Below are 23,979 nucleotides of genomic sequence, written 5' to 3'. Positions count from 1 at the left end.
TAGTGTGCCAATTCTTCTTTTTCTATATTTAAAGAAGGTTAAAGGAAAATCTGGACTTTAACAGAATACCTAAGCGATTTCTGTAAACATGTGGGAACACAAACACCCAGACTGAGGGATAAGTACCCACACACATGCACACACACACACACACACACACACACACACACACATACACAAGAAATAACTTTCACAGTGAGTGCAGGGATCGATAACCCAGAGTGAGTTGTATAAATCTTGTTTATATGGAGCAATCTCCTTTATTTGGTATGCCTGTATTATACAGTTCCCCCCAGACTTATAGATTAACAGTGCAGAAGCAGCTTGGGTTCTCCCAGCAGTGCTGCCCGCTACAACACAGCGCTCGGAGCCAAAGTCAGCTCAACCCCAGGATGTGGTTCACTGCAGAGCCAAAGGCTGTCTTTGGGTTGAAGAGCTCCAAAACCTCTGACACCCGGATGCAGTGGCAGGACCTGTTTGACATGCTGTCATTCAGCTTTTTTGTATTTAAGCAAAATTCAGACTTTCAATAATCTGGGTGAAGTCTGGAAAATGTAGCTTTGGATTCACTAATTTCTTCTTTTCTTTTTTTAGAAATGTATTTGTGTATCCAAAAACGGTTCATAAAGAAAGTTTTGTCTGAATCTAAACTGAATGCATGTCTTCACCAGATTTACAAAAGATGCACCTTTCTGTTCAGTGCAACTACTATACACCTTTCACACTGGTCAAATTAGCAGCTAAGACCCACTAACATATGGAATTTGTCTTCAGTGAAAATTGGTACGATCAGCATTTACTCCTGTGAGTGTTCGTAAGCTCCAGCTCTCATCAACTCTGATGAAAACACAACACCTGGGTGGACCCGCTAATTTTCTCCCTTTGTCAGGAGAGACGTTATTACTGTCATGGTTCAAGCAGCGCTTGTACATCATTCAACCGGTGCGGAGTTCGAAAGAGAGACTGAAGTCAAAGAAACTAAAAAACAAATCACTGTTACATTGTCAGTGACCTCCTTCTCAGCTGCCTGATCAGCACTAAGCATGTGCAGCACTCAACAGAACTGAGAAAGAAAAGGTGTTTCACTCCTTTGCAGCTTCCAGTATCAGCTCTAGAAAATGCATGTGTCTATTCTTAGATAAAATCAATTAAGACTTTTTTAAACATGTTTAACATCTTCTGGAGGCAGTTTGATGAGGAATGTCATTTGCTGCTTTCTACTGTTCCCTGTTTTTTTTTTTTGCGATGACAGTCGTGACACAAAAGGAAAAAAAAAAACCTCTCGTCTCCTCCCAGTGGAAAAGGAGTCAGTTGCCAGCGGGTTTAGCTGCATTTTAAAACCTGGTTTTGAAAGCAGGCTATGGGATACATTGGGGGGCATAGAGCAGTGCCGAAGGGGGCGTGGATGGCTAGTGGAAAAGCATGGAGTAATATCGACGTTTAATGGATACGATTTATGTCGGGAAGATAAACAAAGAAGAGTTTGCTGACCTTTATTGTTCTCAAATCCAACTTGGATCCTTTTTTTATTAGTTGCTTCCCCTATCAGTGTTAATGATTATTAGTGTGGGGCATGAACTTTTTTCAGCCTCTGAACTACTGCAATAAAGCACCACAGAGGAGGGTGCAACAAGATGTTGTACTGAAGGATCTCCAGTCAAACTTCAAACGAGCAAAAATATTGCAAAATTATGTGTTTGAGAAAATGAGTTTCATGTTTTGATATGAAGACCGTTACTGTCACGTCATGCCTTTACACACGTTTTCATCTGTTTTATTTGTGTCATCTGGCAATTAGACTCACACAACTGAGGTGCCTCACTATTTATTCACTAAGTCTGTTTCCACTGCGTGTTGTTTGCTTTCATCAATACATTTACTTTTCTACGTCATTTGAAAATGCACATGAAAACAGGGGGGGGGGGGGCATTTGTCGCTTTAAATTTGAAGACATTTTCTCTCTCTCAGTCATCCACATGTGTGTCAACATCTGGCATACCTCCCAGAGGTCTGAGTGGGGCTCCGTTGTGGCGTGTGCGTGGCCCAGTGGGGCTCCCATTGAGCTCCAACCGGCCCTTCTTCCCCGGCGGTGGCAGGCCGCTGAGGTCCGGGCTGCCTCCCCTCCGCTCAGGACTGTCCTGGGTGATGGGACTCTCCCCTCCTCGCTCCATCCTCCTCCACACCCCGAGAGGAGCTCCAGCCAGAGAGAATGAGTCTGAAAACATTCAAAGGAAGACAGTGGTGACAGGGTTACAAGTTGGCACTACATATGGGAGACTGATTTTTTTGTGAGGCAGAAGAGAAGTCAGAAAGCATTGAGTAGAGTAAGTGAGTAAGAGTAAGACATTGTTGGTGTTGTGTTTTTAATGGAATTTATACATTAAGTGGCAAAAGTGGTTTCTAAATAAGTGGCAGGATTTAAACAGGCAAACATAAAGATGACTGCTGAGCTGCCAGCTCTGGAGAGTCAGATGCAGAGCCAGACCTTCTGGAGGAATAAACATCCGAAGTCACATCAAATCCCACCTCGATCCAGTGTTGTTCACAGACAGGAGCAGAACTCAGTGATTACTTTGGAACTTCAGGGATTAAAAAGTGGAGCAGTGATCCGCAGGGGTGACCTCCATTGTTGGGCATCAATGTTCTGTAATGCTGACTCTGACTGAAGCTGAGAAACGTACTTTCCCACATGAGTGTACCATTACAGAGTGGAAAGAGGGAAAGAAGCGAGAGAACCGGAGATCTGTCGAGAGCTGAGTTTAGTGAGTTGGCCTGAATTCAAACACAGACACTCTCGGAGTGTGATGTTGCTCACGAGCTTACGGCTAACGTTCACTAAAGTTATCTGGCTGGCCAACCCTAAGAGGAACACGAAAAAACACAAACGTTCCCATGGTCAAACTCACTTCTGGCGACAACCACTGCTGATGAAAATCTGTCTGATGTAACTCGGGCACAAATGTTTTATTCTCACTAAGTCTTGTTTGCCAACTTCCTTCCTCACTCCCTGACTCTCTAGATAGTTATAGCAATAGTCGATCAGAAGAAATACACCGTTACCTGAGTAAACTCGGGAATTTCTCTGCATTTGAACATTCTTGGAGACATTTGGGATAATATAAGCAGCACACAACTCAACAAAAGATACAACAATGGTCTAGTTGTTTTTTGGACAGCTGAGTGCAGAAATGTTAGCTATTATATCTTTAGGTAAAGAACTGAAACAGAGACAGAGGAGACGACAGAGAGAAAATCCTTTTCAGTGTTTGTTGAGTACTTCAACTAAGCAGTGACAGGCGAGGATCACTTGTGTGTTTGTGTTTAACATGTTCCTAACATGTGAGACCACTCACATTCGTGAGAGTGTGAGCCTCATGGGAGGGTGTCCCCTGATAAAGGAGCGTCAGCCAAATGTCTAATACAGGGTAATGCCATTAGAAATGCTGCCAGGCCAGACAGCGGACACACGCCAATGTTTCAAAGAGCAGCCGAGTCGCAGCCAAATCAACTGCTTTTATTTACATACGAGCCCCTGGACAATATCTGCCAGCATGTGTGACCCTCAGTGGAGAGAGAGAGAGAGAGATTAGAAACTGTCTGTGGAAAAATGGTGAGGAGAGAGAAGAGAGCGAGCATGGGAGCTTTACATGTTGGAGGATGGAAATCGAGTTAGTGAGCAGATTTGACAGTGGAAAAACACAGAGGGTCTCCACACTGAGTGACAGTGGCCAGCAATTCAGCAGAACAAATGAGGGGGAATCCACGGTTATTGTTTGAGTGTGACATATTCCACAGCGCTTGATTAGAAACCTCACCCCCCTCACTTTTTTAATATTTCTGCAGCTCGTACTGCACCAGCTGTCGTAACTCTGAACAAAAGGACAATGTTTTGCTCGGTGGTGTCTCTCAGCCTTCCTCCTCCTCCTCCTCCTCCTCCTCCTCTCCTCCTCTTTCTGCCCTTCTCGCCTTTTCTCTACCTTCTATACCAACTCTCATTCTTACACAACAGCGCAGCTCAAAAACATCAGCCACCACAAAAAGAAAAAAGAAAAAAAAAACAAAAAACACTAAATCTGAGAAGTATTAAGAGCTTGGGCAAAATTTCAAAATGAATAATAAATTAAAAACATTAGCTTTGGCATGATTAAAAAGTGTGGGAGACAAAGAGGCCAAAAATGTAAGTGGCAAAGTTTAATAAAAGTGGCTTTAAAAAAGAAAACAAGTTCAAAGAGTTGCACTGAGTGGAAAGCAATGGGCTTCAATGTGAGCAGAGTGGTAGCTATAATTCACAGTGTGAGGCTTACTGAGAAAAAGGGAGGCTTTGCAAATAAATCCAACCACTAACAATGTTGTAGCTTCAATAAAAAACAACTGAATATAGCAGAACATTAAAAGAAATTCACTCGCTGCTGTCAGAGGCAATTTAGAATGAGCTCTGCTCTTCAGCAGGATGATACATCTGAGTTTACCTGCCTTGTGAGATTGTGGAGGGCACAGACAGGGAGGCCAAAACTAACACTATTTATTTCGGCATTTTCGCGTCTGCTTTTAAAGTAATCCTGGAGGGAATCTGTCTGTGTCACAGACAGGTCCTAACCTGCTGTAGCTCCCCCGCTACTGACGATCCCTATCAAGACCTGGCCTCGGCGACATCTCACCATCTCACCCGGGACACACATGCATGCATACACACACTATAACAGACACTCACAGTTTCCCAGAATCACATAATCTCTGAACACATCCTGCGTCAATTACATTTTATTTGGTATTTAAGCCAACAGATAAAGAATTTTATCGTGGTATGCATTTTTTGGCTGACTTGGTGCCATCCCAGAGATAAGATGTCCCACCTCAACAACAACAAGTAATACCACGTCAAATGATTACCAGGTCATGAACAGTCAGATAACGCATATTTTTAAACACGTGTAACAGGGCCCATGATATTGGAAAATTTGATATTCTGGTGTTCTGTGATATATACAGCAAGTACAATCATTTGTGCCATATACCTTGAATAGTGACAGTATTGTTGATATCTATCAGGTGCTGCATCTCAGAGCTTGGCTTTGAGTGCTGAAAAAAAAATAAAAAAATCTAACAACACGAAAAAAAATTTAAAATTGTGAAAGAGCCGAGTTAATTTGAAGCCCTTGACATTGCACTGCCAGCATTATATTGTCGCATTATATTGTGCAGCCGAAGTATGGAAATGTTTATCAAGGTATTTGTTAAACACCTTAGCTCTTCCTGTGGGCGACACAAGGATTGGAAATGCCACAGATACGGCATAAAATGCTGGGATTGGTATCAATCCAAACCCACGTCATTCGTTTATTAGAAACGTGACAATGCTTCATCCCAGCAGCGTTCTGTGCACCTGTATACATGTAAACTTTACCACGCATTTCTGGTGGACAACCATTAAGGAAGACTGATAAACAAATAACTAGTGACAATGTATAAAATCACAGTTGACATGAAATATTCTGCATAACAAAAGCATGCATTTAATATGTCCTCGTATCTATTTAACACTACATTACAGTGTGTTTTAGCTGCGTTGCCAGAGCAGGGGAAGTTTTCTTTGTTTCTGCCCTTAATTTAGATTTGATGGTAACATTTTACAATAACAATCCCTGATAAATGGTACATTTATAATGAATAATTCAGTTAAGTTAACAGATATTTTACTTTTAACAAAGGCATGCTTTATAAACTGTCTATTGTTTTTTAAAAATTTACCTTTTACAAAAAATCTGCTGCAACATTTTTTCAGTAAATTGTTTATAAAGCATTTCAGTGTTTGTTGACAATAAAATTACTATTTACTGAAGTTTAATTGAATATAAATACTCTATTTATTTGTAATGATCATCATTGTGTATTAGTGGGGTTTTTTTGCAAAAAAAAAAAAAGAAAAGAAAACTGCAGCTCTGTCTCTGTATCAGAGTTGTATTCATACGTAGGCTGCACTGGGTTGTCATATTTCTTATGACTGGCATCTCATTTCAGCGGTGAAACTTTGTAACAATATAGAGTTTTGAATAGAATACTGAGTGCGAGTGCAACTGTATCCTGTAGATCAGAGAACCAACATGCAGATCAGTGAAGCAGTGAATTGTTTCATTGGTTGTTCACTGAAACAAAGTACTTTCGTCCATCCCCGTAATTTTATGATTTCCTCATGTTTCCTACCTGGTAATATCTCAAACCATTTGACAGTGCTGAGTGATATGTAACTAATAATGTGGGCGTGGATGTGCGTGTCTGATATCACACCACCACAGAACATCCACAGTCACAGACTGATAAATGCTAATCTATTTATGCTATTATTATGGGTGTGTTGAGCAATAACCTTTTGTTCTAAAGATTGTCTTTAAACAAATGCGAGCACCCCTTGATAACTGTGTGACACTGTGTAGTACTTAATAGCTCTGACTGACACTAAAATGAGGGATTTGGCAACACTGATATCAGCCTTCAAACACTATGATTGTTATCATCTATATCCTAAATCCTTCTGCTTTGCATCGTGTGATAAGGTGTGTGATATTAACTATCACACACCTTATCAAACAGTTAATAAAGAAGCGATAAGAGGTGCTGTTGAATATCTGCTATGGAAACGGGGATCAAATGTAATGTCTTTTTGATAAGGAGAGGGTCATAACACATTTCCCAATTCATTGCTTGTCTGGTCAACTGTTACACCGCTCAGAGAAACACATGAAGTGATTTTGAAGAATTATATCTTAAAAGGAAAAATGTTGCCATCAGACTGTCGGACTTACAGAAAGAAGCCGCTCCGCTCTGCTTGTCCCGCATTGTGTTTGATAGTGGGACAGCCTCGTGTTTTGATGATAAGCCACAATCAAATTCCACATTATTACACGTTCTAGACATAACAAATACATACTGAGGGCCAAAGACAAGATTGCAGAGCAAAAATGTGGACACACCCAAAGAAATAGAAGAGTAGGACACAACAACAAACACACCTATAAACAATATGTCCAGCTCAAAGACGTAAACACACACAAACAGAGGCTAACATGTAATTCAAAGCCAGTCTAAACTCTACAAATCAGACGGCTGACAAACACTGATTGGTAGTCCCATCCATTTGAGGGACGTACGGTATTATGAGTGGTGTAAAGAAGTGTAAAGTGGGAGCTGCAGCAGGGAAACTTGGAACGGTCCACGAAAAGCTGCTTTCCACTTTTTAAATCCTTCTGTCATCTAATGTTACTGTTCCTGTAGTTTGTTATTCATTTATTTTTTCATTCCCAGTGCTGTTTCACGTGCCTTTATGGTTGCCTCACCTGGATGTAGTTTGGAAAAACACTTTTAGTTGCATCCAGCTGTGTTAATGTCAGGCCTCTGATGAAGCAAGACGTGTAGAAAATTAAAAAAGCCTACGGACAGGCAGGGTAAAAACTGCTCCTTGGCCGATGTGTGTTTTTGAAGATCCACTCCACAGCGACTACACACACACACACACACGCACTTCTCCACTGTAATCCCATTGTGATAAGTTGTAAGCGTACAGGAAACAGAGGGCAATAAACTGTGCAGCAAACTAGCATAGATTTTACAGAAGACAGAAGGATAACAGGGTAATTGTGGATGAAAGTTAATGCAGGCAGCCAAACAGCAGGGTCAGTTGTTCAGCAGGTTCATGCATGAAACCGGTTGGTCTTAAGGTGTTAGTAAGAAATACAACTAACCTCACGCAGTGCACCGCTGAAGAGAGTGTGGGCCAAACCTACACTGCCTCTGAGTCCGTCCTGCTCTAACTGCTTCCTGCTATCTCTCTTACTGTTATGATACGTGTCTGTTAATGAAAGGTTGTGCCTTTAACATGCAAACAAGCCAAAGGGAGAGAGAAAAGAAACAACTTAATGAGAACATTATTAGCGCTGATAGCTGGGCCGAACGGGAAAGGCGTCACCTATAGGAAAATATTTAGATACAGCCGTTCGAGATCCACTTTTATAGCAGGGTTATCAGGCTATTGGTTCATGCTTGGCTCTGCAGCACAGATAAAAGAAGGCGTGGGGAGGAGAGGGAGTGATATTAAAAGCCCTGCTGTCGCCGGCCGCACGCTGAATGCACACACGTATGCGCAGGGAGGGATGAACACACTGAAGGACGGGACATCTCAAAATGACTGCTGTCACACTTCTGTCGCGTTTCATATGTAGCAAAACAGGCAGAAAAAAACACCAGGAGGAAAACTTCGTCCCTCAGAATTGTTTTTTTTTTTTTAAAGTCTGAAAGCAAAATGGGAACAACATGAAACTTTTTATGTGGTTGTTTATGAGAAATGATTGCTGTTAGCGAAGGTTACATTATTGTGGAATTTGCCGTTTATGGCCATCAGATGTGTTACTGCGAGAGTGTTGTGATGTGGGAGAGTTGGTGTGAGGGGAAGAAAGACCTTTATGGCGAAAACACACACACACACACACACACACACACACAACTTCTTTTTCTGTAGTTCTGGAGAGGGTCCACGGGTTCAAACGCGCACACACGCAGACACACACGCGGGGAGGGAAATTGAGCAGGGTGAGGGGGCCAGACGACCCCCCCCCCCCGGCAAACATGTTTGGCTCTCTCGTAAACATCTCATTTGATAATGCGGGATGAAGAGTTAGCAGCGAGCATTTATAGCCTCGCCCTTGCAACTAGAGGATGCACACACATGCCTAAACACACTCATCTCGCGCTCACACACATGGAGTCACACACAGACAGACAGCAAGCCGCACAAACCACAGCCAGCACGCTACACAGACTCTCTGCTTTAACACTTCCAGGGACCACACACTGACTCAGAGTACAGCCACACACAGCAGGGACAGATACCAGTGTGAGGTGCAAACACACTGTGCATGTATACAGTGTGTGTGTGTGTATGAATAGTGTCATCACATGTGCTGGAGAGAGGTGCAGCTTTTGAGTGTGAGGAAGTCTTGATGGCATGGTGGGGTGTGTCTGTCCACACACAGGCATGCACATTCAGAAGGCTGATGGTGCGCCATGAAAATGTTCACGAGGTAAAACTTTACTGTTACACACACACACACACACACACACACACACACACACACACACACACACACACACACACACACACAGCAATACATGTACACATCAGTGCCAAACCCATCCACCACAGCTCACACCAGCCTCACCAGAGTGGGAATAACTGCGGAGGGAGGGGGCAGACTGGAAAAACCAGAGCGCTCAGGTCTCAGCAGCTTTAAAGAAAATCCACATTTCATCTCAGCTGATGATGAAAACGGCGGAATAAGAGGCACCGCAGTGATCCGTGAGAGCACAGAGCAGCGGTGACGGTGACAGAGGCGGACAGATGAGCATCATTAGTGCAGCTCCTCTCTGCCCACACAGCTTCTCTGCTATCTAATCTGCAGTTTAATCGCGCAGACACACCCAATATTATGTGTGAACAGATAGTTGGGTTCAGGCAGGAAGGCGGGCCGAGTGGAGCAGGAGGGTTACTGAAGTCATGAAACGGAGGATTCTGAGCTGATTCTTTTATTTCTCGGTGTAAATTCTGTAATGATAATTATTTTGAATTGCTAGACTACAAAGTGACACTGACTCTTAAGAAATCAAAATGCATGAGACATATAAAAGATTCGTGAAATAAAAGATTATATCGGCTACGAGAAAATACTACAAATCCAGCCGGTAAAAAAAAAATAATGATAATAATAATAACTTGAATGTATGCATGACGCGCGCGTCACATCAGTGTCTCAAATCTTCTCCGCTGGTCAACACTGAATGAAAAGTCAGAGTGCAAAGAGCCTTGACAGACCTGCGCAAGGTCAGAGAAAATTCGAGCGTCCCACTGTGCGTGGCACGCAGGCTGTCCCCACGGGAAGCGTCCTGTCACGGTCCCACGGCGCGCTGCGGCCCGGCAGCCTGGGCCGACCTGAGGCAGCCGGGCAGGCCGCAGACCTGCAGCCTCTCTCCCATCACATCATCCGACGAATTCCTTTGACCTCACGGTGGCTCAAAAACGGAAGAAAAAAAAAATCTGAACGTTGACATTTACTGATGTTATTATTATTATTATTATTTTTATTATTATTATTTTTTTTTTCAAATGAGTCGGCCCTGATGGACGCGTGACTCCAGTGAGAAATGACGCGCAGTGCTGCGTGATCAGCGTCACGCTGCCGCCATTATTCTCTGATAAACGACCGGGTTTATTCCAATCACATTCATTTTTGTCACAATTCATAATATGTGAGAAACGTTACTTTTCTCTTGTAAATTACGCAGTTCGCCGTCCGCGCTTGAGTCGCACGTAAGAGAGATTTTACACGTGACTTGTGTGAGGAAGAGACTGCACTCAGGAGCGCTGTATGGAGTCCTGGTGGTTTGGGAGAGAGAGCGGAGAAGTGAGTCAGCAGCCCGCTGCTTTTTAAAGGTCACAGAGGACGGAATGGGGCTCCAGTTTGGGCTGAAAGTAGCTGCTGTCAGTGTAACGACTCTGTCACGTAGAGAAGCAATAAAGGAATAAAACACATCAAAAAAATGAGAAGCGGAAAAAAAACCGGTCCTATTTTTCCACACCTGAATGTGAGGCTTTCATTCACATTTTACTGTTCGTTTTACTCCGTTGTACTCCACCGCGCATGAGGATGTAGCTTTGACTTCTTTCCTGTTTAGCGCAGGACAAAGTATTGCTCTTGACTTGACGGTCTGCAGGAGGACTGCTTCTCATTTGCAGCCAAACGCATTTGGCTTTAGTTTCCTCTGATTACACAGAGCGCGCTGGAGGCCCTCGGACGCAGACCTCTGCACAGCCCCGCTCAGACCTCAGCTCTGTCACCTCTTCAGAGTCCTGAATGTTTGGTAACATTTGCGCGTCTCGCTTCAGCTGCTGACTCTGTTGAGTGTGTGGTGCGTCAGGTCATGTGTCGCGGAGGTTAAAGGCCCTTGTACCTGCAGCAGACAGTCGGCCCGTGTTCTGCACCTCTCTGTCCCCACGCTATGTTTTATTCAGCTTTCGGCCCGTTTACTGCTGTTTACTACTATCTTTTATTTTTATTGTTATTATTATTATTTTTTTTTTTACCGTGTTAAACAGTAACACCAGTAACATCTCCCTCAGTGACCGCTCAGTCATTATTTTTAAAAGGTTAAATAGTCAGTGACTTCCGTCCCTGAGGTGTCGTGACGCAGTTTCAAGTCTTTATTCCTAAAACGATTTATTTCGAACTTAGCCGTGTTTAAATCCACACACACACACACACACACACACACACACACACACACACACACACATACACACACACACACACACACACACACACACAGTGACGATGTGGATTCAGTGGTTAGTAGGCCTATTTATAAGAAGCAACACATAACTAAATATCCAACACAATATTTCCAGATCGTCTGGGTTCCACGTTGTTCTTGTTGCATATTTAAACACCTCAATTGCAGCTAATACATCGTTGGAAATACTGACAGTGAACCAAAATACGTTTCACTGCAAGAAACACCAAAGAGCCAAGCAGCTGAAATGCACGCTGTCATGCGCGGACAGTTGTTTTAAAAAAAAAAAAAAAATGCCTCATTTATATAAACTTACAAAACAAGACTTACAGAGCCAAATGACTGTATTGACAGATAAACGAGGGGCTGGTGTAACACTTTATAATAACCATCATTCATAAATGATGAATAAATAGTTAATCACACTTCATAGTTCATAGTTAGTCAATCATTTATAAACCAGTTAGCAGTGATGCTTTGTAAAGCATTTCAGCGTTAATGACAGTGAAATAACGATTAACTAAATGTTAATTACATCTGGATTTACCATTTATTATTGATGCTCACTGGCTTATTCTAAGAATCTGCTTTTAAATGATCACTGCTATAAATTATTATTGTAATATTAAAATGGCTGGATGTCAGTTATTATTAACAAAATAAAAGCATTAATAATGATGATGCTGATAATAACAATAATGATGCCGATAATAATAATGATTACTACTACTACAACTACTACTACTACTAATAATAATAATAATAATAATAATGATAATAATAATCAATCATAATCATAATAGGATACACTTGCAGTCATTGTTCTTTTAACTCAAACGACAGTGATGATGATCCAGAGTGAAAGTTCCTGTCTGTAATATTACATTACATTAATTTATTATTTGTATTTTTCAGATCATTTATATTCACTTCATTATGATTTAGAGCCACTTTCAATCCGTTCCTGTGTGTGTGTGTGTGTGTGTGTGTGTGTGTGTGTGTGTGTGTGTGTGTGTGTGTGTGTGTGTGTGTGTGTGTGTGTGTGTGTGTGTGTACATACTGTTTACGGCGTGTCTGAAGCGCTGCTGGCCGCTGAGGAGGCTCTGTCCATTGATCAGGAGTAGTGAATCCAGGGCTGGGCTGTGGTTCGGCTCCTGGACACACGTCGGCGGCGGATCACGGCGGTACCGAGCTGAAGCCGCTGGACACGTCGGAGCCGGCGGACCAGAGAGCCACAGGGAGAAAAGTTAGTGAGTGTTGTGGCAGCGGAGCTGGAGTGACGATAGCGCGCCAAGCAGCAGCGGAGTGAGCGGAGAGGTGGACAGACGCGGGAGATGGACGGAGGATGCTGGTCTGGGAGGAAGTCCAGAGAGAGAGAGAGAGAGAGAGAGAGAGAGAGAGAGAGAGAGAGAGAGAGAGAGAGAGAGAGAGAGAGAGAGAGAGAGAGAGACCAGTGCTCTTTCGGACCGGAGCGCGCACGCCAACTTGATATTTCAGATTTCGGTCTCTACTTTGTTCAGTCCTCCCTGTTACCCGTCTTCTACCTCACGGCGCGTCTCGCTGGTGTCAGGCTGCTCTCCTCTGAACTCATGGCTTCATCCTCGGAGGAAAGAAAAAGCGCAACAAAAAAAAACAACAACAACAAAAAAAACAACCGGAAAACGCCCGTTAATGGAATCGAAACAGATGAGCAGGAGGAAATAACAAAACGCGGACTTGACCGAAAAGCAAACCCCGGTGCGTGAGTCACAGCAGGAGCGGGATGTGTCGGCGCAGAGGACCGGGCTCTAATCAAAGTGTGTCACTTTCAATCTTTCCTGTGCCAGCGGGCGCACTGACTGATAGAGGGAGGAGAGAAGGGAGGAGAGACAAAGAGAGAGGAAGGGAGGGAGCAGTGGGGGCGTCAGAAAACTATTCTGACCCATGAAAGCATTCCGTGGGCCGGATCTCGCTTATGGGACGCATTAAATATGCCCATCTTTACTTTCCACACTGTTATCTGAAACACTTGATATAAAGAGAGCCTTCAGACGATGGCCGCACCACGCGCTGCTTCTTTAAGATCCGCGAAATCCTTCATTCAGACTTTTCTTTTATTATTATTATTATTATTATATTTGTTTTGACTTTATGTTGTGTTCATTAATCAACAGTTGCGTAATATTTGTGAATCATGTGCCGCTGAAGTGTTGCTACTATCAGACAGACCTTGACATTAGAAAGTTGGTTCTTTTCTACGATTGGAATATTTCTGCCTCACTCAGCAGGAACTTATCGCGCCGCTATCAGCGCCCCTCTAATACTTTCACACTTCAGTATCATCCCACAGATAATCCGCCCAAGCTGAAGTCCATGCACCGATGCATGTTAATAAGTAGCCTAATAATAAGTCAAAGATGAGCTCTCTGCCTCACTGTCTTTATTATATGCCCTGGGTCAACACGGCAGCGGTGCGCAGTGTTGTGGGATCCCTGTCGATGCTAAAGCTGGTGTCAGCGGTCTGCTTGCCCTCCGGTATGAGACCAGGTGCCAAATGTCTCCAAAAGTAGGAAGGAACATAGATTTCCCCCCTCTCCATATTCAGTCTCAAACACGCTCCCTGAGCTCCTCTCGCTTCCCGCGACACATCCCCAGGCATCACGGTGGTGGTCATAACGCCCAGGCGCAGCTCTGTGCACCACAGCAGGTCCAAGTCTAACTGAACACACAGAGTGTTAAAGGGCTATTAAGTTACTGAAACTACAGAGAAATCCTTATTTTCAAAACGTGCTCATTTACAAACTGTGTGTCAGGTGTGCGCGCAAATGGATTAAAAATCAAATCCTAAAAAAAAAAAAAAAAACAACAACAGGAGCTTATCCGAGTTCTCAGAGCAGCAACATGACGGCAACAGCCATGAGTGTTTTATTTCAATGTGCTGATGGTCACCTTGTAAACATAGACAACAGTCATGAAGACAGTGATACTGCGTCGTTTGATAGAAATGGTTTGTTATTTGTTTAAACCACCGACAAGTCCATGTGTAAACATGCTGCAACAGAAATGGGACACAAAAACGGTTTTTGACAGCATCTGAGTGTCTCAGTGAACGAAGCCTGCAGTGTATTTTTGATATGCTGTAAAAAAGCATTATTCCTCTCGGGTCGTCCCTCTCGTCTCAGTGGAGTTAGCGAGGCTCAGATTTACATACACCACCACTACATCTATGGCCTTACGGTATATTGCAACAAGGGAGTCTTTCATACACATTTTAACAAGAGCATGCGCAACCGAATTGAGCAACACAAATGAAGCCACAGGTTTGCAACATCTGGGACACAGTGACTGTGCGTAAAATGCTCCCAGGCTCGTTGGCGGCAGCGCAGAGGAGCCGCGGCAGGCACCAGTGAGAGGGGGCATGGAGTACTGCGCGCTGCTTGGCCTCTGGGGTGGATGGAGAGTTGGTGGGGTCCACGCAAGAATTGTGCGTCGCGGGTTTTACGCGCAGAGTTCCAGGGAAGACTCGAGCTGCCATTTAAGGCTGCACAGGTCTGTTTTGGGGGGGTTCAGTCCTCCTGAACAGTGTCGGGTAGAACTGTGCGTGTCGCCTGAGAATTCAAATAAATGACAATGACAAAAATCAACATAAACTGGAGCAGTTGAACTGGCACAGAGCTACTTGGCTCTTAATCACAGCCCAAGCAGCTTTGGGGAGTATTTTTGAAGCAGTCTGACTCTTTATCACCTGACGTTTACAGTCAAATTTAAGGCAGTAGTGTCGTGCACTGCACAGTCATCAGCGGTGCGCCAAAACCTGAAAGCAGCAGCTACTACACCCGCATCTTTTACTCACCTTTTGAATGAAATGTGGTTGTCAGCGTCAGGACACCTGGCAGCTCTGCTGCTCCCACACAAGAGGAGTGAGGATTAAGTGGGAACAGACGGTGGCTGAGAGCCAGACTGCTCCTCACCGCTCATTCGTCAATATTATTAAATATGATAATGACGGTGACGATGAGTTCGATGCGCGCGGGGAAGACGGAATACATGCAGGCCTGTTCCAAACAATGTGTGTGTGTGTGTGTGTGTGTGTGTGTGTGTGTGTGAGAGAGAGAGAGAGAGAGAGAGAGAGAGAGAGAGAGAGAGAGAGAGAGAGAGAGAGAGAGAGAGAGAGAGAGAGAGAGAGTTACACATTTATTTAAAACATATATATATATTAAACAATTTCTAAAAACTAGAACAGAAGCGAACAGATTGGGGTTTATTCTCGCTGATTGTCTGGAGGCTGCTCGGTGACACGAGTCTGCAGAACTCTTGCAGTTATTTTAATTTCATTGTAAAGGGCTCGTTAGAGGCTGAAATTAGAGCGTTCAAATCCATTTAAGGCCTTCATTTTCACCATCCAGGCCGTTAAACCCAAAGTGTCTGCGGTTTTTGGATAAGGCGATATTAAGCTCCAAACGTTCCCCTTCGCTGGAGCAGAAGAACACTCGCGTAACCTGTAGCATTTGTAGTTTATTTTCACGTATGAAAGGCAGTTATCTTTAAATGAACTGGGCTGTTTGATACGTGATGATGAGTTCCCGTTAATATTTCTTTAAACTGTGCCTTTACGAGGCGAAGATACGAGGACTGTGATCTCTGTTGAATCCAGTGTGTTCAACCAACAATCATTTAGGATGAAATATTTAATTACTGCAGTTAAATGAAATAAATCAAGTAAAATGTACATAAAAATAAATAAAGAAAATGAAGCAAATAAAATAGCACGAAAAAAAAAGGTTTAAAAAAAGAAAGAAAGAAAATGACGTAAGTGACAGACTTTCACCCTGTATTTAAACATTTAAACTCTTTATCTCAGATGAGGAGAACGGATATAACGGAGCCTTATTATGTCAAGTTAAATCCAGAGTTTTGTGAGTATCCTGGGGAGGAGAAAATGACGCGGGGAGCGAGCGGGCTGTGAACATCCACTGCACGATATTTATTCAAAGAAATGTTCTGTTAACTAACTGCTCCATGTGCATTTCATCTCATCATGCAAAGACATTCGGTTGCTGCGGGCGTCGTAAATTATTGAAGCCCGGCAGGGAATCGTTTGCCTGCGGAGCCCCTCCGCTGCATCACTTAGCTACCAGCTCCTTCCTCTGTCTATTTTCCATTTCTTGGGGAACTCGGAATCTAGGAACGAGCCCAAACAAGCGTAAAAAAAAAAACGCCACAATGCCAAGAAGTGGAATGAAATATTGATCCCTGAAATAGCCCCGATGGAACACAAAGTCAGAGGGCTGCTGTGAATAATTGACGGGATCCATGCGTCCCCAAAGCTTGTGTAAAACATGATAGTGATTGGAGAGTAATGTGGGTCAGTTAGAATTATTGAGAACACATTTATCGCATAGGTGAGGTGTGTGTGTGTGTGTGTGTGTGTGTGTGTGTGTGTGTGTGTGTGTGTGTGTGTGTGTGTGTGTGTGTGTGTGTAAGTACTTTAACTGATTCCCTCGTTGACGGTAAACATGTACGTTTTGACAAACAGCCTACAGTTAGCAGTTACAAATATAAGCTACTTCTCAGACACCCGAAAGTAGCCTGACTCCCTTTAAAAATCTCGATTTGGTGAGTGTTTAAGTCTTAAGAATCTTTATAAACTCTGTAAAACAATGTCTGCAGCACATTCTTACCTGTTTGGACTTTCATATTAATTCGGCCAACTTAATACATGGAAATATTTGTTTCTTTGTATAAAAAAAAAACAAAAAAAAAAATCATCATCTCCGCTTGTCCCAGAGACTGGCCACTCGAGACGGACATCGAGACGCATGTTGGTGTGAAGTGACAGGTACAATGCTGTCCAATGAGATCTGATCACTCAGAACCAATGTCGATACCGAATATGGACAGTCCCCCCCCCGTCTGTCTGTCTGTCTGTCTGTCTGACCTCCCCTGAGTACCACCTACCCACTCACCCGCCCCTCCAAAAAGGCGCAGTAGAAAGCAAACAATAACAGTCTTTTACATATTTCACATCGGAGGACCAGGCCAATTTATAGAAAGTGACCCCGTGATTTTAAGCAGAGCCGGCCCCCCCGGCACAAACCTCATTTAAAATTCAAGAAGTCAGCAGAATCATTTGGAGAAGAATGCATCTGGCTTGGATCAAGCAAAAATGAAACATTAATAAATAGCCGCAGTGAGTGTGAGCCCTGCGCAGGAAAAGACGCATGAAAACATGTAAATGTGCTCAGTACTTTTTAAATATAGAATTGATCTACTTTTATCTTGAGGACTGAATGTCAGTCTTTCTTTGAAAGACAAGAAAGGAAAGAAGTGTGGGGACAGAGCTGCGTCTTCAACCCACTGCGACAGTGGGTTGAAGACGCTGAGCAACAGTTAACAAAAGTAACAATTCATTTGTTGTATGATCATAGCTTATTGTGTTACTGGTGTCCTCTCTTGTTTATTTGTGTGTACTGTAGTTGGTGTTGATGCGCTTTGTCAACATCATACGCTGCCAGTAGAGCCTGTGGGATTAAACCGGACTGTGACGGACGTGCTGCTCTGGACGCTCTGGGTTTGTGTGGATGCTTGTGGGTCCTCTGAGGAATCACTGACCAGAGCGCATCTTCTGCCCTGCGTTTGGGTCACCCGGACAGGTCGGGTAAGCAGGTTTGTCCCGTCAGATTTCTCCAGAAGTGTCTGCGCGCCCTGTGTGTGTGTGTGTGTGTGTGTGTGTGTGTGGCATTGAGCAAACCAGAAGGCATCGTTTGTGCGAACAGCGCGGCTGTGTGGTGAAGAGGAAGCGACGGAGACAACAGAGCGAGCCGGAGAGCCAGGGCCAGGGCACCACACTGCTCCGGAGTCAGCTTCAGTGGCACCTCAGGGTGGCTCTTGGTTTACTGTCGCAGAGGGAGAAACGTGCGCTCACATGCTCGGTATCCAGTTCTTGAACAATGACTGGATGCAAGTGATCTGATCCGAACTGTTCCTCTTCAATCAGATGGTAAGAACGAGGCGTCAGAGCTGCCGTCCTATCAGACAGGTGAACCTGCTGACACTACAGTCAGGAAGTCTTCCAGAAGAGAACAACGTTTTATCAGCGTTATTGAATACATGTTGGCAGATAGTCCGAGATGTGGTGAGTGATCACGCCATCAGCGCGCCCCTGCAGTGTCCGTGAACGCAACAGGTGGCGGCGCAGTGACAGCACGTCACACATCCGTCGCGTCGTCAGGGCTTCAGGTGCTTTAGAGACATGATGAAGGCAGGAATGTGTCTCACTGAGGTCACACATGTTCTCATTCGCCATTTCACGCGTTGGAGCGCATCATTTATTCGTGTACACGCTGGTAGTATAGGCTGGAAGAGCTTCGTGCGGGACAAGTGCGGGGTGAAAAGATGAGCGGGGCACATCATGACGTGTACAAACAAACATCTCATCATAACCATCGTTAATACATGTTGAATATATAGTTTAATACACTTTGGTAATAAAATGCTTAAAACAAATTATTTCTGAAGCAACTGTTATTAAATGGTCAATATATACTGTGAAGCTGATCTATCAGCGTCATTTAGATGCTCATTCTGTGTTTAGAAACCTATTTACAAGTGCGTAATAAATGCATTTCAGTGAGATAATTATTATTGAAGTCTAATGAACTATAAATGGAACCGTTTTTAATAGTGGTTATATTAAAGCATTAGCATTTATTAAACATTAGCCTAATAGCCCAGTTGCAACAAACTAAAAGGTGGCTTTTCAGAAATTGGTTCTATCTTTCATATTTGATTCATATCAACGATGGATTGAGTGCTACCATGATAACGTAATATTCATTTAACAACAACAACATAGCAGAAATAGATATTTACTACAGACAATAAAAATATATTATGATAATAATGTTTTGAAGTTAAATGGACTAACAAAGAACCCACATTATTATTATTATTATTATTATTATTATTATTATTATTATCATTATTATTATTATTATTATTATTATTATTATTATTATAAACATATTATTATTATTAGTAGTAGTATTATTATTATTATTATTATTATTATTATTATTATTATTATTATTATTATTATTATTATAAATTATTATTATTATTATTATCATCACCGTCGCATTGTGAATGGATGACGCAAAGGTTTGTTAACCCGTGCGTGGTTCCAGTTTCCCGCTGGGTGAAGCGCTGATGGTTTGAATCACGTCTAATTGAAAACGAAAGTAACTAACGCAGAACGAGCAGCAGACGCGTGACACTAAGCAGACGATTAAACAAAAAACCCGAGCGAAAATAAATACGTATTTTGCAGAACACCTATTTCACATTTTTGTTGCCGTTTGCTTGATTGGAGCGAATTTAATATGTGAAGCTGAAAAGGCCATGAGCTCACTCATTTCAGATTGTTCTCCTCTGCCCGTTAACGCACCGATTCTGCGCACATTAATGATGAATCTCATACGCGTTATTGCGCCCTGGCGCTCTAATATCCCTCTGGTTCAGTGAAGGGGTCCTGATGGGCCAAAGCGGTTTAAATGGCTTGTTTTCAGAGGATGGATCTCGTTTCCGTCGAGAATTAATTTGTCTTTTAACTCACGTTCAACCTCTTCCAAATTGCTTCCATACAGAGGTCACGACTCACCGCTCATTATTGCTCCTTCACAGTGTTTTCACTGGCCCGCTCCTTCTACTCTGCCCCGACACCGCTGAGGAGACTCAGCACTAATGCAGATGGTACCTCACCTTATCTAATGACTGATTATCACCTCTGGCAAGATGTTCAACCATAATATCTTGATAACTACAGCGAATATAATGATAATGATAATAGTAACAATCATAATTCGTATGTCAGTTATTTGGTTAATTAGTAATATTATTCATAACAATGACATGCATTACAACTTCTTAATAATAAGTATAATATGTGATTTTTTAAAAATCATTTTTTTCATGTTTCATTTCAAAACATCAAAGAAAGTCAACATGCTGACACACTGCCTGACTGCTGACCAGCAGCTGTTGACCTGAATGTTACCGCTACCCTGTTCCACTTCATAGTGAGACACTATTACGGAAAAGTCTAACTGTTTAAAAAATATATAAATGAATAAAATCCCTGACTGTCAAACTATGTACCTGCAGGCAACCTGATCATAGAAAGTGTAAAAGTTTTAGCTTAGATTAACCGGTAATAAGAAAACTTTTGGGTTGCCAGGTTGAGAATAATCCCTGACTGTTTAAGGATCAAGACCAAAATCCAATAATTAACAATTTAGCATATATTGAAAGATTGTGAACATTTGCTGCCATAGACCCACATAGACAGGCTTAACACAGGGTTTTTGGTAACATTTTATAATAGTCATTAATAATTAGTAAAATTATGGTTAATTTAACATTAGTTGATAGTAATTTAACTGTTAACAAACAGTAAAATACTTTAGAAACCGTTTATCAAGCTATTGAAAAATTTAAAAAACATCATTAGCAACTTTGGAGTACCTGTCCAAGTCATGTCTATAGATTAACTCCACAGTATTTATAAACCAGTTTAAAAATGATTGTACACCTCGGTTGCAACTCCAGCATAAATAATTACTTAATAAATGGTTTATAAAGCCTTTTAATGTTTGTTAACAGTGAACTAATTATCAATTACAGTTTCATTAACTCTAAACTTTCCATTTTAATGACGGTTGTCATAAAGTAACCACTCATAGCTGACATTAAAAGACATGCCTTATCAGAGAGCGGCACATTTTGTTTATATCTCGTCTTTTTTCCACCACTGCTGTTAAACGAGGATTGATCAACAGAACATTCAGTCGACAGTAACAGGCTGATCTTGCAAACGTCAGGAGATATCTTTCCTCAGCAAATCTAACAGAGACGGCAGCTATACGTCTACGCTGCCGCCTCTCTCCGTGTTGGCCCTTTGAGCTCTGACATGCACACGCAGGATTGTTTTCCTTTTGGTAAGAGCCGTGGCCCTCACTGGCAGCCCCCGCAGCCTCTTTTCCTCCCAATAAGTTCTTACCTGAAATCAAATCCGCCTGCTTAACGAGGAGGGAGCGAGCTGGAGGGAGCGAGGCAGTTTTGAGCATCAGTACTCTGCACTATGTCATCGGGCACAAGTATTTGACAGTTGGAATTATCTGTAAATACTTCATTAAACTGTGTATGAGTTCCCCTCTTGTGCCTCATGGTCCACTTCTGGTAAGATTTACAAATGATAACATAAACACTTTGAAAAAAAAAAAAAAAAAGAAGAAGAAATTCAATTCTCATTTGAAAAGAATTGCAGAGGGTGGCGAAGGGGGAGGCTGGGAGAATTTGATTGGGGCCCACGAGCAACAAAACAGCGGAGGTCTCTGTAATGAGGTTTGGAAAGTGTGTTCAGTGTTTGGGGGCCAGGGTTTACTTGACCTGCCAGAGAGATTGTCTTCCAAATGGACAGTGTGCCAGAGGCTTAGCAGAGCTGATCAGGCACTCACTACCGACTACCTTTGTCGTATTAATACTGTTAAGAAATGAGGAAAACTGAGTGTTTCTGAGTGCCCAAGACAAATGGGGTCAACTCATCAAAATTCTGAACCTAATTCATCCTGCAACCTGGCCCTTAATAATATTCATCCTCAGCGAAATGAAATAAAATACTAAATGAAGCACATGAGCAGGCGAACAGACAGGGCTGTCTGTGGACCGCTGCACACACAGCCTGCCAGTAAAATGAAATGATCCCTGGCTGTAAGACCATTTAGGCTACACTCACACCATGAAGTCACTCCATATTCAACTCCGTTCCACTTCTGGTGGTCACATTGCTCTGAGGCTGACACAATCACCCCAGCAAACACATCCACTCCTCATGTCAAGCTGTCTGGACTAATAACCTCTTATTACCTGAGAGCCTCATGTCAGGAGCAGGCTTGTGTTTGGGGGAAACGCAAACTGATATGGTTTAAAAGCGTCCGCTCTGGTGGACGAGGTAGGAGGCAGACGAAATTAAGGATATTAAAGAGGAGAGAATGAGAGAAGGGAAAGGGATGAAAGGCGAAAACACATTTTACATTTTTATGAAGAGTGGTCACAGGTGGAGCTGCAGATGCTGCGGGTAGCAAGAAAATACTATTAAAAGAGCTCAGGACCAGGATAAGAGGGACAAATGCCAACAAACCTACACACACACACACACACACACACACACACACACACACACACACACCTTTACACAGATCCTACCATGAAGAATGCTGGTCCCCTGGGTTTCTTGATACGTGTCGTCCGCTGTTGACTTCGCCGTCACTAATTTCCCAAACATCTCACGTCCAGCTTTTCGCCACTAGGACACAGACAAGCAAACAGCCTTGTGGGTAAATAAGGGTGCGGGAGAGTGGATGGTTTCACTTTGCAGGCCCCCCCGGGTGGGCGGAGTCAATGCATCCAGAGTAAATGTCAATCATTTACTGTCAGACGCCAATGAGGAAGCATTGTCTCCCAAAGGAAACCACTGTGATTTCTTCAAGAGTCAATGATTAAAAACACGCATTGAGGGACACCCATATTGGCCTGTTGAGTATTTAGTGTGTGTGTGTATGTGTGTGTGTGTGTGTGTGTGTGTGTGTGTGTGCGCGCGTGTGTGTGTGGGCTGGGTCCTGAGTGGCTGTCAGAGCGATAATGATCTGGCTGTCTGTGAGGAGGGTGCAGGGTCAGAGGTGACCTCACCGCTGTGATCTTGTGTTTGTTATTGCTATGCTGCCCTTGGACGGGTTAACATAGCACACACTGCATCAGCTGGCCTGCGCACTTCCTCTGACACGCACGCAGACACTGCTCAGTCAGCGGGCCGGTGAGAGGCGTCTGAGAGTCACTTCCACGTGTTGATGGGCCCTGAGTGAACTAATCTAAACTGGTGAAATGTTATCCCACTACAGGGAGGACAGGAGCCCCACTACTGCTCTCCTTAATGTCCCTGTTCAAGGTAACAAGCATGGAGAGCTGTAGATATGCATGTTACCGTGGAGTTTGCACGGCTCAATGCTTTGGAGGCATCTTTTACTGCCAGATACTTCTTATGTTTGAGCTGAAAAATATTGCAGTGATGCAATATTTCGCTATATTTCCCTCAGACAGTACATATCATCATCTCACGTCTGAAGTCATCTCAAGTTAACCACCTGAAAGTTCATGTTCCCAGCACAAAATGTGCAGTAGTTCCAGCTGAACAAGACACAGAGTGGTTCCTGTTGTTCTTCAATTTCCCTATAAGTACAAAAATACTATACTATATATAATAATATGATAATATCACATATCACATCCATATCACATATATTCTGTGTGTTTTCTTTTTCAAACATTTTGCCCTGCTTTTATGGCTGCAACATTTAACCAACAGTATATATAAAAGTATATCATTTCTGTTTTTCAATGCTGTTTCCTCATAGCTCAGTGTATGAATGCAAGAAACCAAAAGTCTATTCATTCCTATGAGAACCTCGAAGGTCTCCATTGTGTTTGCAAAACTCCTGTTTTTTTTTATTTTCTTTTTTATCAGTCCAGAATATCCTGATCAGAAAAGAACAACCGTAGCTGTCCACTATGATGGCAGCTTATTACAACCCATATTTACATTTCTTGCGAGTC

At 42.8% G+C, this 23,979-nt stretch overlaps 1 protein-coding gene across 4 annotated transcripts in view; it reads right to left on the bottom strand.

The window, feature by feature from the left end:
• satb2 (SATB homeobox 2) overlaps positions 1 to 22,706 on the bottom strand; it is a 63,681-nt gene extending 40,975 nt beyond the window's left edge. For 2 of the 4 annotated variants that reach the window (XM_037109417.1, XM_037109418.1), the window contains exons 1-3: positions 22,576 to 22,706; positions 12,395 to 12,535; positions 2,000 to 2,215 (exon numbers count right to left, since the gene is read on the bottom strand). In XM_037109417.1, coding sequence (XP_036965312.1) covers positions 2,000 to 2,215; positions 12,395 to 12,535; positions 22,576 to 22,654 — 436 coding nt within the window. In that variant the 5' untranslated portion in view covers positions 22,655 to 22,706. Of the gene's footprint in view, positions 1 to 1,999; positions 2,216 to 12,394; positions 14,009 to 15,166; positions 15,369 to 22,575 lie in introns of those variants that run through there. The other 2 variants (XM_037109420.1, XM_037109419.1) reach the window with 2 other exon arrangements.
• Positions 22,707 to 23,979: the final 1,273 nt, after the last annotated feature.

This window comes from Acanthopagrus latus, chromosome 9 (genome assembly GCF_904848185.1).
Source record: "Acanthopagrus latus isolate v.2019 chromosome 9, fAcaLat1.1, whole genome shotgun sequence".
NCBI lineage: Eukaryota > Metazoa > Chordata > Actinopteri > Spariformes > Sparidae > Acanthopagrus > Acanthopagrus latus.
Note: the sequence above shows the minus strand (reverse complement) of the source record. Positions and strands in the feature narration are given on the sequence as shown.